Source organism: Brettanomyces bruxellensis, chromosome 9 (genome assembly GCF_011074885.1).
Source record: "Brettanomyces bruxellensis chromosome 9, complete sequence".
Classification (NCBI taxonomy): domain Eukaryota; kingdom Fungi; phylum Ascomycota; class Pichiomycetes; order Pichiales; family Pichiaceae; genus Brettanomyces; species Brettanomyces bruxellensis.
In genome coordinates, this window is record NC_054690.1 from 395,177 (window position 1) to 407,607 (window position 12,431).

At 37.6% G+C, this 12,431-nt stretch overlaps 6 protein-coding genes across 6 annotated transcripts; 5 read left to right on the plus strand and 1 right to left on the minus strand.

The window, feature by feature from the left end:
• Positions 1 to 373: 373 nt before the first annotated feature.
• Positions 374 to 2,188, plus strand: BRETT_002057 (uncharacterized protein; the record flags this gene model as incomplete). Its single annotated transcript, XM_041280595.1, has 1 exon — positions 374 to 2,188. The coding sequence occupies one exon, from the start codon at positions 374 to 376 to the stop codon at positions 2,186 to 2,188; it is 1,815 nt and encodes a 604-aa protein (XP_041138386.1).
• A 183-nt stretch (positions 2,189 to 2,371) lies between these two features.
• BRETT_002058 (uncharacterized protein) lies at positions 2,372 to 2,977 on the plus strand (the record flags this gene model as incomplete). The annotated part of the gene is made up of 1 exon (XM_041280596.1): positions 2,372 to 2,977. One exon carries the CDS (start codon positions 2,372 to 2,374, stop codon positions 2,975 to 2,977), a length of 606 nt encoding a protein of 201 aa, XP_041138387.1.
• A 302-nt stretch (positions 2,978 to 3,279) lies between these two features.
• Positions 3,280 to 4,170, plus strand: BRETT_002059 (uncharacterized protein; the record flags this gene model as incomplete). Its single annotated transcript, XM_041280597.1, has 1 exon — positions 3,280 to 4,170. One exon carries the CDS (start codon positions 3,280 to 3,282, stop codon positions 4,168 to 4,170), a length of 891 nt encoding a protein of 296 aa, XP_041138388.1.
• A 361-nt stretch (positions 4,171 to 4,531) lies between these two features.
• On the plus strand, positions 4,532 to 7,813 carry BRETT_002060 (uncharacterized protein; the record flags this gene model as incomplete). The annotated part of the gene is made up of 1 exon (XM_041280598.1): positions 4,532 to 7,813. The coding sequence occupies one exon, from the start codon at positions 4,532 to 4,534 to the stop codon at positions 7,811 to 7,813; it is 3,282 nt and encodes a 1,093-aa protein (XP_041138389.1).
• Positions 7,814 to 8,413: 600 nt separating this feature from the next.
• BRETT_002061 (uncharacterized protein) lies at positions 8,414 to 10,933 on the plus strand (the record flags this gene model as incomplete). The annotated part of the gene is made up of 1 exon (XM_041280599.1): positions 8,414 to 10,933. One exon carries the CDS (start codon positions 8,414 to 8,416, stop codon positions 10,931 to 10,933), a length of 2,520 nt encoding a protein of 839 aa, XP_041138390.1.
• Positions 10,934 to 11,141: 208 nt separating this feature from the next.
• BRETT_002062 (uncharacterized protein) lies at positions 11,142 to 12,248 on the minus strand (the record flags this gene model as incomplete). Its single annotated transcript, XM_041280600.1, has 1 exon — positions 11,142 to 12,248. One exon carries the CDS (start codon positions 12,246 to 12,248, stop codon positions 11,142 to 11,144), a length of 1,107 nt encoding a protein of 368 aa, XP_041138391.1.
• Between the last annotated feature and the right edge of the window lie 183 nt (positions 12,249 to 12,431).

Below are 12,431 nucleotides of genomic sequence, written 5' to 3' on the forward strand. Positions count from 1 at the left end.
TCTCGATGCTTCTCCTTTTTTATCTTTTTCCTCTATTTTATTGTTGTTTTTCTTTCTTCCTTCTGGTCCTTCCGGGTGCCTCTATTTTTTAAACTTGTTATATGATATGTATTGTGGGCGATGGATTGTTTTTCTTGTTGTCAATATAGCAAACAGTATAAATGTGATTCATTAATGTTTAATGTTGCCAATGCCGAATGTATTTTATGCAATCCGCTCTCAATGGAATAAATAAAAGCGCGGACTGTAGATGATCCAGATCTGTCTATATTTACCTTTTTTCCTTCCTAAATATACCTTTAACAATGCTTGGTTAATTCAAGATGATCAGTAATATGATTTTTATCGGTAGGCTATATGTTAGAAAATATATATGTCACAGTATCAGTACGATTTGAATCTTCTAATACAGAATAGATCGACCATATTATCGGATCTTGATGACTTTTCTTTCAGTCCATCCAAGAAAACAATCTGGTTAGAAAATATCTTTTCCGGTTATACGCTAGTCAAGTTTCTTCTACATTTTCATTTTCCCTCCACCGGAATTAAAGTTATTGATGATCTTCCTCATACATACTATAAGGAATTGGGAGTCAGACATGTTTTAACAAGTGATTATAACATATTTGGAGACAATCCTTCTGAGAGATCTTATGCTATTTTAATATTTACATCCGGATCCGCTGTTCCATCATTCGACAGTATACTAATTCAGGCCATAAAAATTAGGGAACACTATAACAAGTTATGTATCGTTGGCCCACTGAACTCCGAGTTCTTTCCAAAAATGTTTAGATCTGATATAACTTGGAATTTTAAGGCTAGTATACCATCATTGAAAGCATTTGGTAGCTCAAATGGTCTTTTAAAGTTTGATACTACTACCTCTGAATTTATAGGCCGTCTCATTCAAGAAAATATTGAGTTTAAGGGTCTTGGGAATACGGTTATTCTCATGTGTGCGGAACTTTGGAATACGATATCTCCTTTGAAAAACGTAATTTTGATAAACAATTGTGATGATGTTGATAAGATCATGCCATATAATGAAAATAATGTTCTAGTTGTCGATTCAACGCCATCTGTGTTCAGAAGAATGCTTATGAGGATTTATACTGGATCCTTTCCTGTTGCCAGAATACTCATATGCGAGTCTTTACTCCGTACGTATACATTTGATTCACAGTTTGGTTATCATTCGAAATCCATCACTGATAAGCGTGACTTTGAGATGATCTTGAGCGAATGGAAATCTTTGACTGATAATATACCTTTGGTATCAATTGACATAAAAGTATTTCATCTTGCTTCCAAAAATGATCACGACAAACTGAACTTTAAGCCATTACCGTGTACACCGAATACTGCACTTCTCAGCCTGAAATGGGGATTAAAATTCCCACTAAAGCATATCGACCCTGTGTCCCAGAAGATTTGTTTATATCAATTGTATCTCCTTGGATATGTTGATTCAAGCTTTAAGGAGTACTCAGATGATCATCCATTCTGGAAATTGACTGCAATTCTTAGTATGAAGCAATTACTTGACCCCATCTGGATTTCTCTTGCTGCCACTATTGATTGTGCTCTTATTGCGGATGATCAGGAAGTAATAGCTCAGGTTTTGATTTTCGCAGCCTTGATATATTATTGTGACACGACTTCATTTAAGCTTTCGACACTTCTTTACGATATACCAATGGAATACAAAACGGTGGAGAGCGAAATCCTTTCAATATTGAATTATCTTCACAATTCACCAGACGCCTTACCTTTAAAGGGGAAACTTGATAAAATTGATCGTTTATTTCGAAAGTCTTTGCATCTAAACACTAACAGTAATGAACAATCATTATCAGATGATCTAACAGAAAAGATAATATCATGTTTTAAGCGGTCTTTTTTTATGAATATTGGTGTTGTTGGGCTCATAGATGTTGCCGATAATAAAGATTCGATTACTAGAGTACGAATTATGTCACATTCAAAATCTAACATGCATTCGATCCCTAAGCTACATTTAAAGATTCCTGAATATTTACGTGAATACTATCATACGAATCAATTATTAGCCTGGATTAAGCTATACCAACCTCTTTCTGGCGATAAACAAGTACCATTCATTGGTTTTAAACTGACAAAATCTGATGTTCTCAGAGCGGAATCATATTACGCGCTTACGTAATGCGAGAGAACCTAAAAAAAAAATTATAACTGAAAATTTGCAAACCTTTGCTTCTGTATATTGATGGCTTTATTCGACCATCATACTTTACTTACTTTCTTACAACGATACAAATACATATCTGGAAGTATTGTAGAAAAAGGGTTCGTATACACACATATATATATATATATATATATTATAATGGGTGAAGAAAAGACAGAGCTAAAGCCAGCCACAGTCCAGAAGACTATTCCAGTGGAATATGATACTGGTAATCTTGCAGTGTATGATCCAGCACCTCTAGATGCCACCAAAATATCCGATGCCAGTGCAAAAGAGAGTTATCTTAAGAGTATAACAAGAGATAATGTTCAATTACTAATAAATCAGGTGCTTTCATTGCCACTGACGAACAAAAAGATTGATGAACAGACAAATATGACATTAGTGGAGCTACCAGAGCCAATATATCAACTTCCTAGAGAGAAGTCGCTTCCAAAAGAGAAGGAGAAAACGAAGTGGGAGAAGTTTGCAGAAAAGAAAGGTATATCGAAGAAAGAAAAGAGAAGTCGGAAGGTTTATGATGAAGCTTCTGGAGAATGGGTTAACAGATGGGGATACAAGGGTAAGAATAAAGACATGGATGACCAGTGGTTGGTTGAAGTTGATGATCAAGCCAAAACCACTGATGATGGTGAGGATATTGACCCTAGAAAATTGAATAGGATGGAGAGGAAGAAATTGGTTAAAAAGAATATGCTACAGCAGAAGCGGAACCGTTTGAATGGCAATGCAGATAAGGAATAAGGATGCTTGATTAGTTGAAAACTGTTGTAAACTAGTTAGATCACGTATATAAATTTTCCTTATTAAGACTTAATAGATAGCATTGATTGTATGTATTAGTTATTGATGATCTTCCAGCTTTGGTTAGATCGTCAAAAAAAAAAAAAAAAAAAAAAATGGAACCAGGTGCAACTTGTGTGCCGCGTTTTATAACGTAAACAGTTAAACTCTTTATGGTTATTCATTTTCATCAACGCGTTTAACGTTTCAAGTTGTTGGTGAACCAATTGGTGGCTATCATTTGATTCTCAAACAGCAGTAATATGGTAAAGAAGTCAAAGGATGGCAAGGAGGAAGTAGCTCCTGGATATAGTGCTTTGTTCGATGTGAAAGACCTTTATCCTGCAATCGATGCAATTATTAAAGTAATGGGAACAGAAACATTAAGTGTGAAGCGTGTGAGGAAAACATTGGAAGCGATGTTTAACAACAAATTTAAAGAGCATCGCGAGGAAATACGTAAGTCAATTGTTGACAGATACCTCCAGATAAGAGCGGATGAGGCTAAAAATGAGAATGCCGGATTGAGCGATCAGGAGAAGATGAAGCAGAAAATAGAACAGCTCGAACGGGAAAACAGAATGCTTAGTGCGAAGTTGAATGCAGGCTTGAGGGCTGTGCAAATACACAAGGGAATTACAAAACGAAAGACGTTCCAAACGCTACCTGACAAGAAGCCAAAGAAAAGAAAGATGATAAAGGCCTCAAACCTTTCCAAAAAAGAGCCAATCACACCAGAGCTTGCCCGCTTTTTGGGTACTACCGAACAGGTATCTCGGGTGGATGCAATCAGAATAATGTGGAAGTATATAAAGGAGAATAACCTTCAGAATCCAAAGAATAGAAAAGAAATATTGTGTGATGATAGAATGAAACCAATATTTGGTGACAAGATTGGCATGTTTGAAACTAGTAAAGTGATATCAAAGCATTTCATTAGAGGTAATAGTTTACCTCCATCGAAAGTCAAAGGCAGTGCAGGCAACAACACTCTGAATGATGTGGAAGTCACAAAGGATAAGAATAGTTCTTCAGCAAGTGGTGATTCAAATGTGCAAAGAAGTTCTAAGAGTAATAATGTCAAGAAAAACGGGGCAAAAAAGAATAGAAGTCATCTGAAGAAGGAAGTTATGGAGAAGATTTCATCTAGCTGATGAAAGGACAGTTAGAACATTCATTTTTTTTTATTTTGTTCACTGTTTTGCCGTTCCAATGTATATTAAGACGTATGTACCATCTAATGATCGTTTTCTTTTGCCACTCTGTAAAAGAGCATTTGTAGGATTTTTTTAGATCAATATCTTAGCAGCTTAAATAAATAATTTGCGAAGGCATGATTTCATTTTTATTGTTCCTCACTTATTCGTAAACACAAAAAAATAAATAAAATAAAATAATTTTGATAACCTGTTAAACTACTTCAATAATATGGAATACCACCACCACTCCCTAATCGGATAAGCTCAGAGGAAATTTACCCTCCACATTACACCAAGCGTACTTTTCTTCTTCTCAATGGATGGGAGTTCCAGTTATGGTAATGGAGGTTCTTCATCTCCGCTCAGAGATGTGGTAGATTACTTCATAGCCATCCAGCTTTTATTTGATGAGACATATAAAATAATCCACGTTAATGAGCTTCCAGAAATTTCTAATGAGCCCTATGTTTCTTCCAAAAAGGTACACATTCGTTTGGGAAACCGCTCAGATGTGTTGAAGAAGGAATTTCTAAAGACTGTGCAAGATATCAGCCAGTTTAACTGCTTCCAGTTAGATGCCGAATTCAGCCGAAATGTCGTCAAGTTTTGTAAAATCAAAGGCTCCCAAATGATTCAGTGGAATACAAATGAAATTTTACAAAAGTTCACTGAGTTCATAGTTTCGGAAAATGTCTCAAATAGAACTGCTACTTTTTATATTCAGCAAACGCAATTGATTGACATGCTGCTTGCATGCAAAAAGAGTACAGATCACCAGAAGCAGCTATTGCTCAATCAGCGCAAAGTCATATTGTCCAAGACTTTCCTTGAGATTCCTAAAGTTTCCAAGCAGGAGGCCCGAGATTCAATATGTACATTTTTTGGCATTACCGAAAGGCAGCTAAAACGGATTGAAGGCAAGTTAAGCCCTATGTTATCTAACAAGGATGTTATAGTTGCAGTGAACATTTGTTCCAAGCTCAGAAAAGCTTATGATATGAATGACTTCGACAATGTGGATCGATGGAAGTCTTGGAAAAGTGCTGATACTGAGCAGTATGGTCGTTTGTTGCGTAGATTTTCCATTAGTTCAACTGATATCTCTTCGAAATCAAATAGTCATTCTTCGTCATTGTTGGTTCCAACAAACCTTCAGGATTCAATCGATCAATTGTCACGGGTTGCATTACATGGTGATTCTGAGTTTTTTGGAATGTACATAAAGTGTGTTCAAATGTGGCAGATACAGCCTTGTACATTATTTGTTTCATTTCTGAAGGCTTCGACTAATGACTTCAATAGTGCCAATCCTGACAATGTTGTCAAAGCTCTCAGCTTAGCATATTTGTCATCTCCGATGCAGATAACATGGTTTGGCTGGCCGTTGTCAGAAAAGAATTATGCACTGTCTCTAGGATTAAGAGCTTTTTCCCTATGTAAAGAGCAATTGAAGCCACATTTTACAGATCCACTCGGGGATATTCAAGCATTGACAACATCTCTTGTTTTTTTGAAACGATTGCATCTTTCGACAACCCAGGATGTTGTGAATTTTTACCAGAAGAGTTTACAAGAAGGTTTAACTGAAAGGCTTATATCTCGTTTGAATGAGCTCAAACTTACCGAGAGCGATACTAGGGGGGCAAACAACAGCTCTGACAAACGAAATGACGAGCTAGATTTTGATATGATTTTGAAGTTACTATCAAGCACAGTGTCTGATCTAGATATTCTACATAACTGGAAGGTCAAAAATAAAGATCTAGACCGAACTTTCCAGGTTTGTTCAACTGCGGGAAAAATAATTGCTGCTCCAACCATAAATTATGTACGGCTTTTCATTGAATCGTTTATAAGTGCTGATCATAGCAAGTCGGTGTTGTTGACGGAAGAGGGAAGGCAGAATTTTGCTTCTTTAGTAGGATTATTAGGAAGATTAAGGAGAAGAGCTGTCCTGAAATTTGAATTTGAAAGTATTCTTTTCCAAGCCTTCAGTCAAATTGTGTCATTTTGGTCGAAAGAAATGCTTCAAAAGGTCAAAGATGCTATAAGCGGAGATATGAATCTCAGAAGACTAGATGGGTGTTCGTATTCAAGTAGCGTACAAAACGTCATGGGTATTTGCAATGCATATTTGAAGCTTTTGGAGTCCTTTGATTGGGATAACAAGGTTCAAGTGGCATTGTTATTTACAAAACTCTACAAAGGTGTGTTTGAGAGTTTATTGTTTTATTCAAACACAATGCTAGCGCGATTTAACCATGAATTATTGACTGCGCGTGGTACTATGGATTTCAAAGGCGAGGATTGTACTTGCTTAAACAATGTCACCAAGATTATTGAATATTTTCATGACATTGATTCAAAGAAGCTCTCTGAATATTCTGAAACATTATCTGCAAATATAAAGCCTGAATCTGCCTCAAAAATGAGAAAATTTGTGTCTGTGCGAGTTCTAAATGCAGAAAATGTTGAAAATGGTAAGGGTGAACCTGTGAGCCTATCAGTGGAAATTGAGGGTTTGATTCAAGGTATGACAAGAACAGTCTACACGGACTACAACCCTACCTGGGATGAAGAATTTGAGAGTTTTGTTAGTGCGTCAAGTGAGCATCGTATGGCTTTTCTTAGAATCACACTTAACGATGCAAGTTGGGGCGGTGTATACAAAACTTTGGTTTATCGCCTCAACATTAACGATATGTCGAAGATGCCTTTGGAGGAAAAGATAAGCTTGCAACCAAAATCAGGCGTGTTGAACATATTGGTGAATGTCGATGTGGAACGTAATGATCCCGTTTATTATTCGAGTAAGGTTTTTTCCGAAATTTCCAATGGCCGGGATAGAGCCATAAAACTTTTGGTTGACAAGTTTAGCAATCAGATGAAGGAAATATTCACAAGAGACTATTTGCAACAGAGTTTAGAGTTGGCTCCAGTTAAGAAGGATAGTAACTTCCGTGTGCTAAAGGACGAAAAAGTGGATGCATACATCAATGATATGCAGCTTCATACCATTGATGAGCTATATGACAATTTGGAAACTGAGCTTTTCGATGAGGTTATGCTTCAGCTATGGTTCAAGGTGTTGAACTCTGCGGAGAATTTACTTTTACCTCGACTTTCATTCCTCTTTCACGGAATTGTCACTAGGCTTGATAAGCGGTCGAGTCTTACCAATTTTAGTTTTGTCTCAAGGTATCACAAAACAAGTAAGCATGAAATGCAAAGAGTGATTGAATGGTGCTGGAAATTCCGGGAGATGCTCAATAATCCAGATAAAATACTTCAGGACCCGCTTGAGAAACCATTCCAGAAATTCCTAAAGATTGAGCAGCTTTATGAAATGAAGTCACGTGACCTGAAAGACACTATCTACCAGGTAGCCACGTACTTGAATGGGGTAATGCCATCAAAGTATTCTAAAATAAACTTTGATGCGAATTCATTCGAGAAAGCCAGAGAGGATAAAACGTTGATTCTTCGGGTTTTAATGAGCAAAGGGGAATCACAATTTGTTAAAAATACTATAGAAATGGCCGAAAGATATGAACGTGCACTCAAAGCCGAGAGAGAGGTCATTATGATGGGAATCTGATTTAGGGATATATGTTTACGGGTAATGACTTTTTTTAGAGACCTAATGATATTTAATTAACTAAATTCGGGTTGACCTTTGATTCTTCCTTTTTTAAAAAAAAAATCTTCAGATCTAGAGATAAAATAAAGCCAAGGAGCAACAGTTATGCATGTATCATTTCAGAAAGATAACATATGCTTAATGTAATAATTCACTTCTTAACGATTTGCTCGTTGAAATAAGTGTGTGTTAAACTGCACCTCGCAAACTAAATTTGATCCGATAATTAGCGTAATGTCCGTTATACGAGATGAAGCGAGAAGTATTTGGATCGTATATTGTTATCTCGCATAACGTTCAATGACTCCCCCACTATCTATTTTTTTTTTTTTTTTTTTTTTTATACGTCTAATCCAACTAACTACATTGCCAAAGCCTCTGATTTGATTTAGTGTTCTTTTCACACACATAAAGGCTCCCAAGAAGTATAATTCCGAGTGGCATATTTTATTTATTTCTTTTGAAAGCAAATTAGCTTGTCTGTTGGTGCTTTTTCTCTCCCCATTAGAATTTCTATCAATTGGATTGTTAGCCAAACCGTTGAGTTCTACATCTGGCATGACAAATCTACCTGAGATAATGGATGAGCCCGAAGTTAAACGGATAGAAGATGGAAATACAGATGTTTCGAGATTTGATTTAGACAGTAATACCGATAAAGGAGATGTGACGGATGGTGAAGCAAGAAGTAGGAAGGCCAGTTCAGTACGCACGGCTAATGGGAATGTCAGTATTTCAACTGCAGTTTCTCGCAAACTTGGACATGCAACCTCGACAAGTTCGACAATTTCTCGGAGTAATGCGAATAAAAAGGTGGTAAATGATACGGAAGTGGATGGGAACATGTCTAGTGAATCGCAAAAGAGTCCAGCTTCATCTAATGTACATCCAGTCACAATTCCTCATCAGCTACAGTCAACATCATTTGCATCAATGAGGGCCTCATCATCTGTCACGAGCTCAATGAAGTCGCTTTCAATTCCATCCGGAAAGGCTACCATCAACAGTTCGTCAACTTCTATGTCCACATCTCTACCTATAAGCACAGTTATATACTCTACACCTGCAGATCCAGCTACAACTCGAGCACAAGCATCTGGATCAGCTGCCAGCAGAAGCAGCCTGGAGGAGTTGAACGAATCATTGGATAACATCGATCAGATTCTTCGCAAAAGAGGCAGTCACAGACGAACCAACAGCAGTTTCACTAATGGTAGTAGTGTGTCACCTTCAGCCCGAAGATCAGTTTCAGATTCGAGACCCTTAAAGAGAAATAGTGGTTCGTCCGAAAGCACTTCGGAAAGCAATCGCCATAAAAGAACGCAGAGCTCTCAGGATGGTTCTTTTTTCATGAATAGCATCAGAAATTTTGCAAATACCATTAGTGGGGCCCCTGCTAGTGGTGACAGCACTGCCAGCATTCCGTCAAAGCCCGAGGCTGAAGGTAAACAATCGGTCCCGGCATCGCAGTCGGAACCCACGATACGAGAAGATGAGGAGGAAGCTCAGACTGCTGCAGATAATGTTAAGGAGAATGTGTTGAGGAAATCTTTTGAGAGCTATGATCATTCGGTTTACAGAAAGGAGAAATTCATGGACACACAGTACAGGTATGCATCAACAGTCAGGGACACAGCTTTCCATAAGTTGTTTACCGAGATTCCGGATGATGATAGGTTGCTGGATGATTTCAGCTGTGCACTAAGCCGGGAGATTCTCCTTCAAGGAAGGCTTTACGTTTCCGAGCACAGTTTATGCTTTATTTCCAATCTCTTGGGTTGGGTTACTAGCCTAGTGATTCCATTCGATGATGTCATTCACATTGATCGACGTTCAACGGCTGGGTTATTTCCAAATGGTATAATTATAGAGACACAAGAGTCAAAGCAGGCCTTTGCTAGTTTTGTTTCGAGGGATCAGACATTGAATTTCATATCCACCGTTTGGTCTCGCTCGTTGGCTTTAAGGAAGAATCATTCGAACAGAAGTTCTACCGAGGTTGCTGTGTATGCCAGAACTAGCATATCATCAAGTCAGCTTTCTGAGGGAGACATCCTCACTGTAGATGATGAGGGTGAAACTGAGTGTTTAAATTCAGAGGGTTCCGCTGACGAAGGCGGATCCAGCCTGTCTAACTACAATGCACATAGTGCTAAGGAGGAAGGTACTTCCTCTATTGAAGACAAAGATGGCGAAGATGATAACCAGTATTTAATTCAGGGACCTTTAAAGCACGCACCAACGTCACACCAGCCAGCTGATTTTGAAAAGAATTCAGAGAAATATGTTATGGATCAAAACTTTAAAGCCCCGTTGGGTTATGTCTTCAAGGTGTTGTTTGGTAAGAATACGGTATACCATCGTAAAATTATGGAAGTCAGTGATGGCTTTGACTTCACTGATTACGGTTTGTTCCAGAAGAAGGATGATGATGAGTTCCCTACAAGATCATTTGAGTATCAGAAGAGACTAAATTTTTCAATCGGTCCTAAGTCAACCACCGTCAAAGTCACTGAGTACTTAAAGCATTTTGATGTATCTGACTACGTCGAAGTTCTCACAGTCACAACAACACCCAATGTCCCTAGTGGTGGGTCGTTTGATGTGAGAACAACGTATGTATTTACTTGGGCAGAGGATGACATGACAAACTTGAAATGTAGCTATTGGATTAACTGGACCAGTTCTTCATGGATAAAAGGTATGATTGAGAGATCTGCTCTTTCTGGGCAGCAGAAATGTGCCAAAGACATCAAGAAAATTGTTGATGAGACCATTCCATCTAATTCATCTTCATATATTGTCAGTTCTACAAAGCCTGTGGCATCCAACAAAGAAAAGAAAGTTTTTGATGCCAGAATTGTGAAAAGGAAGAAACATTCTGTCCAAAGGAGAAGACACAGTGTTGCACCTACCACTACAAGTTTTCCTTTTTCTTTATATGCATTCATTGGCCTTTTCGCACTTCAGTTGCTTATTCTGTTGTATCTCTACCACTCTAATAGGGTAATGCTCAAAATTGTTGAGAGCCAAAACGAAATATTAAGGGCATTGGTAAACGTTCGTTATGAGCACTGATCATTTGGGCGAGGCCTTCAGTTTTAACTTAAAAGTTAGTAATAAGATTAATAGTAACGATGAAGTAACTTGGTATTTCTTACTGTAAGATTTCTCATAAAAATCGTATTTTCGACAAGAAATAATAAAATTTATATAACCATGGAATTCAAGTTCCTACTTTTATATACAAGAAGCTTTCGCCAAATCAATCTCTTCTCCCAAAATGTTATGCCTGTGGTGCAAGGCCAAAACGTTCAATATCAGGTTCCTTATTCTCCAAAACATCACAGTTGTCAATTGTGAAAACTGCAATCTTGTCGTTATCAGCGGTTAATTCGAAAATAAAAACTCCACTTACAATCCGTTCTAGTTTCCTGTCACTCTTTTGCGCCATCTCTTCCTTGATTTCCGACTTCTTGTTCTTCCTTTGAAGGAATCCGGGAAATAATTTCAGCTCTATTTCACGGATTAAAGCGGATGATAAGTTTTTGCCGGATTCAGGCAGAACTTTCGACATATCAAGATTATCAAACTTAAAGGAGCCCATTTTAGCATGAGCAGTGCTCGAGTGATCTAAATGTGAACACCCATTCAAACATGTCCTCCATTTAATTATAATCTTTGTAGTATAATTTGATAGTGACTGTGCCGTGTGATTAATAGAAGGATCTGCTTTTTCGATTGATGTGTTATTTAAAGATAGATTCACAAGCTCATCGGATGACATTGAAGATGTGGGTTCGTCAACTTTGATATTGGTAATGTGTATCTGAGTTTTGGGGTTCAAGTAAAACGATGTCAATGCAAGCTGTAAAGTTTTAAGAGTCGTCGAATATAATAAGTAGCCCTTAAATGGTGGCATATTTGGATATTTGTGCGGGAGTATACGGAAAATTATATTCTTTGAGATGCTTTCCTCTGGCAATAACTCCTGGAGTAGTTTTGGCACTTTCAGTTGAAGCATTTCTATTGTGGATCCGAGATTCGCTTTTCTGTTAAGCTTGTTTTTATTTATGTGCTTCTCCTTATTATCACCATTTTTCCCATTGGTATTTCCAGAACCCTGTTGTGTCCTACTTGTACCTTTTTTATTTGGCCTTTCACTTTGCAGTAATAATGCTTTAGTCTGAATACCTGAATTCCAAGGTGAAGGCGCGTGGCTCGGCACATACTTTAATATATTGTTGTATATCCATTGACGATCAACTAATTGATGTTTCCTGTTTAAATCTTTCAGCCGTGTTGTATGACTAGCTTCTAGCGGAAACCGCAATTGTGTGAGTCTCAACTCGGTAAATTTGAGATACTTGTAGCAGCCAAAAAGCTGCCTCATGACACCCTTTCTTTCAAAATGACGCTTAAGTATGTGTATTTTATTTTCGCAAATAGTTCGATTCAAAAATGTAAGGTGACTTCTTTTGTTAATGTATTGCTGTTCCTTGGATAACTCTATAAACTCAGCGTTCCGTGCATCAATTATATTAAAACAGCAAAGCTCTCTTTTTATACGACTCGG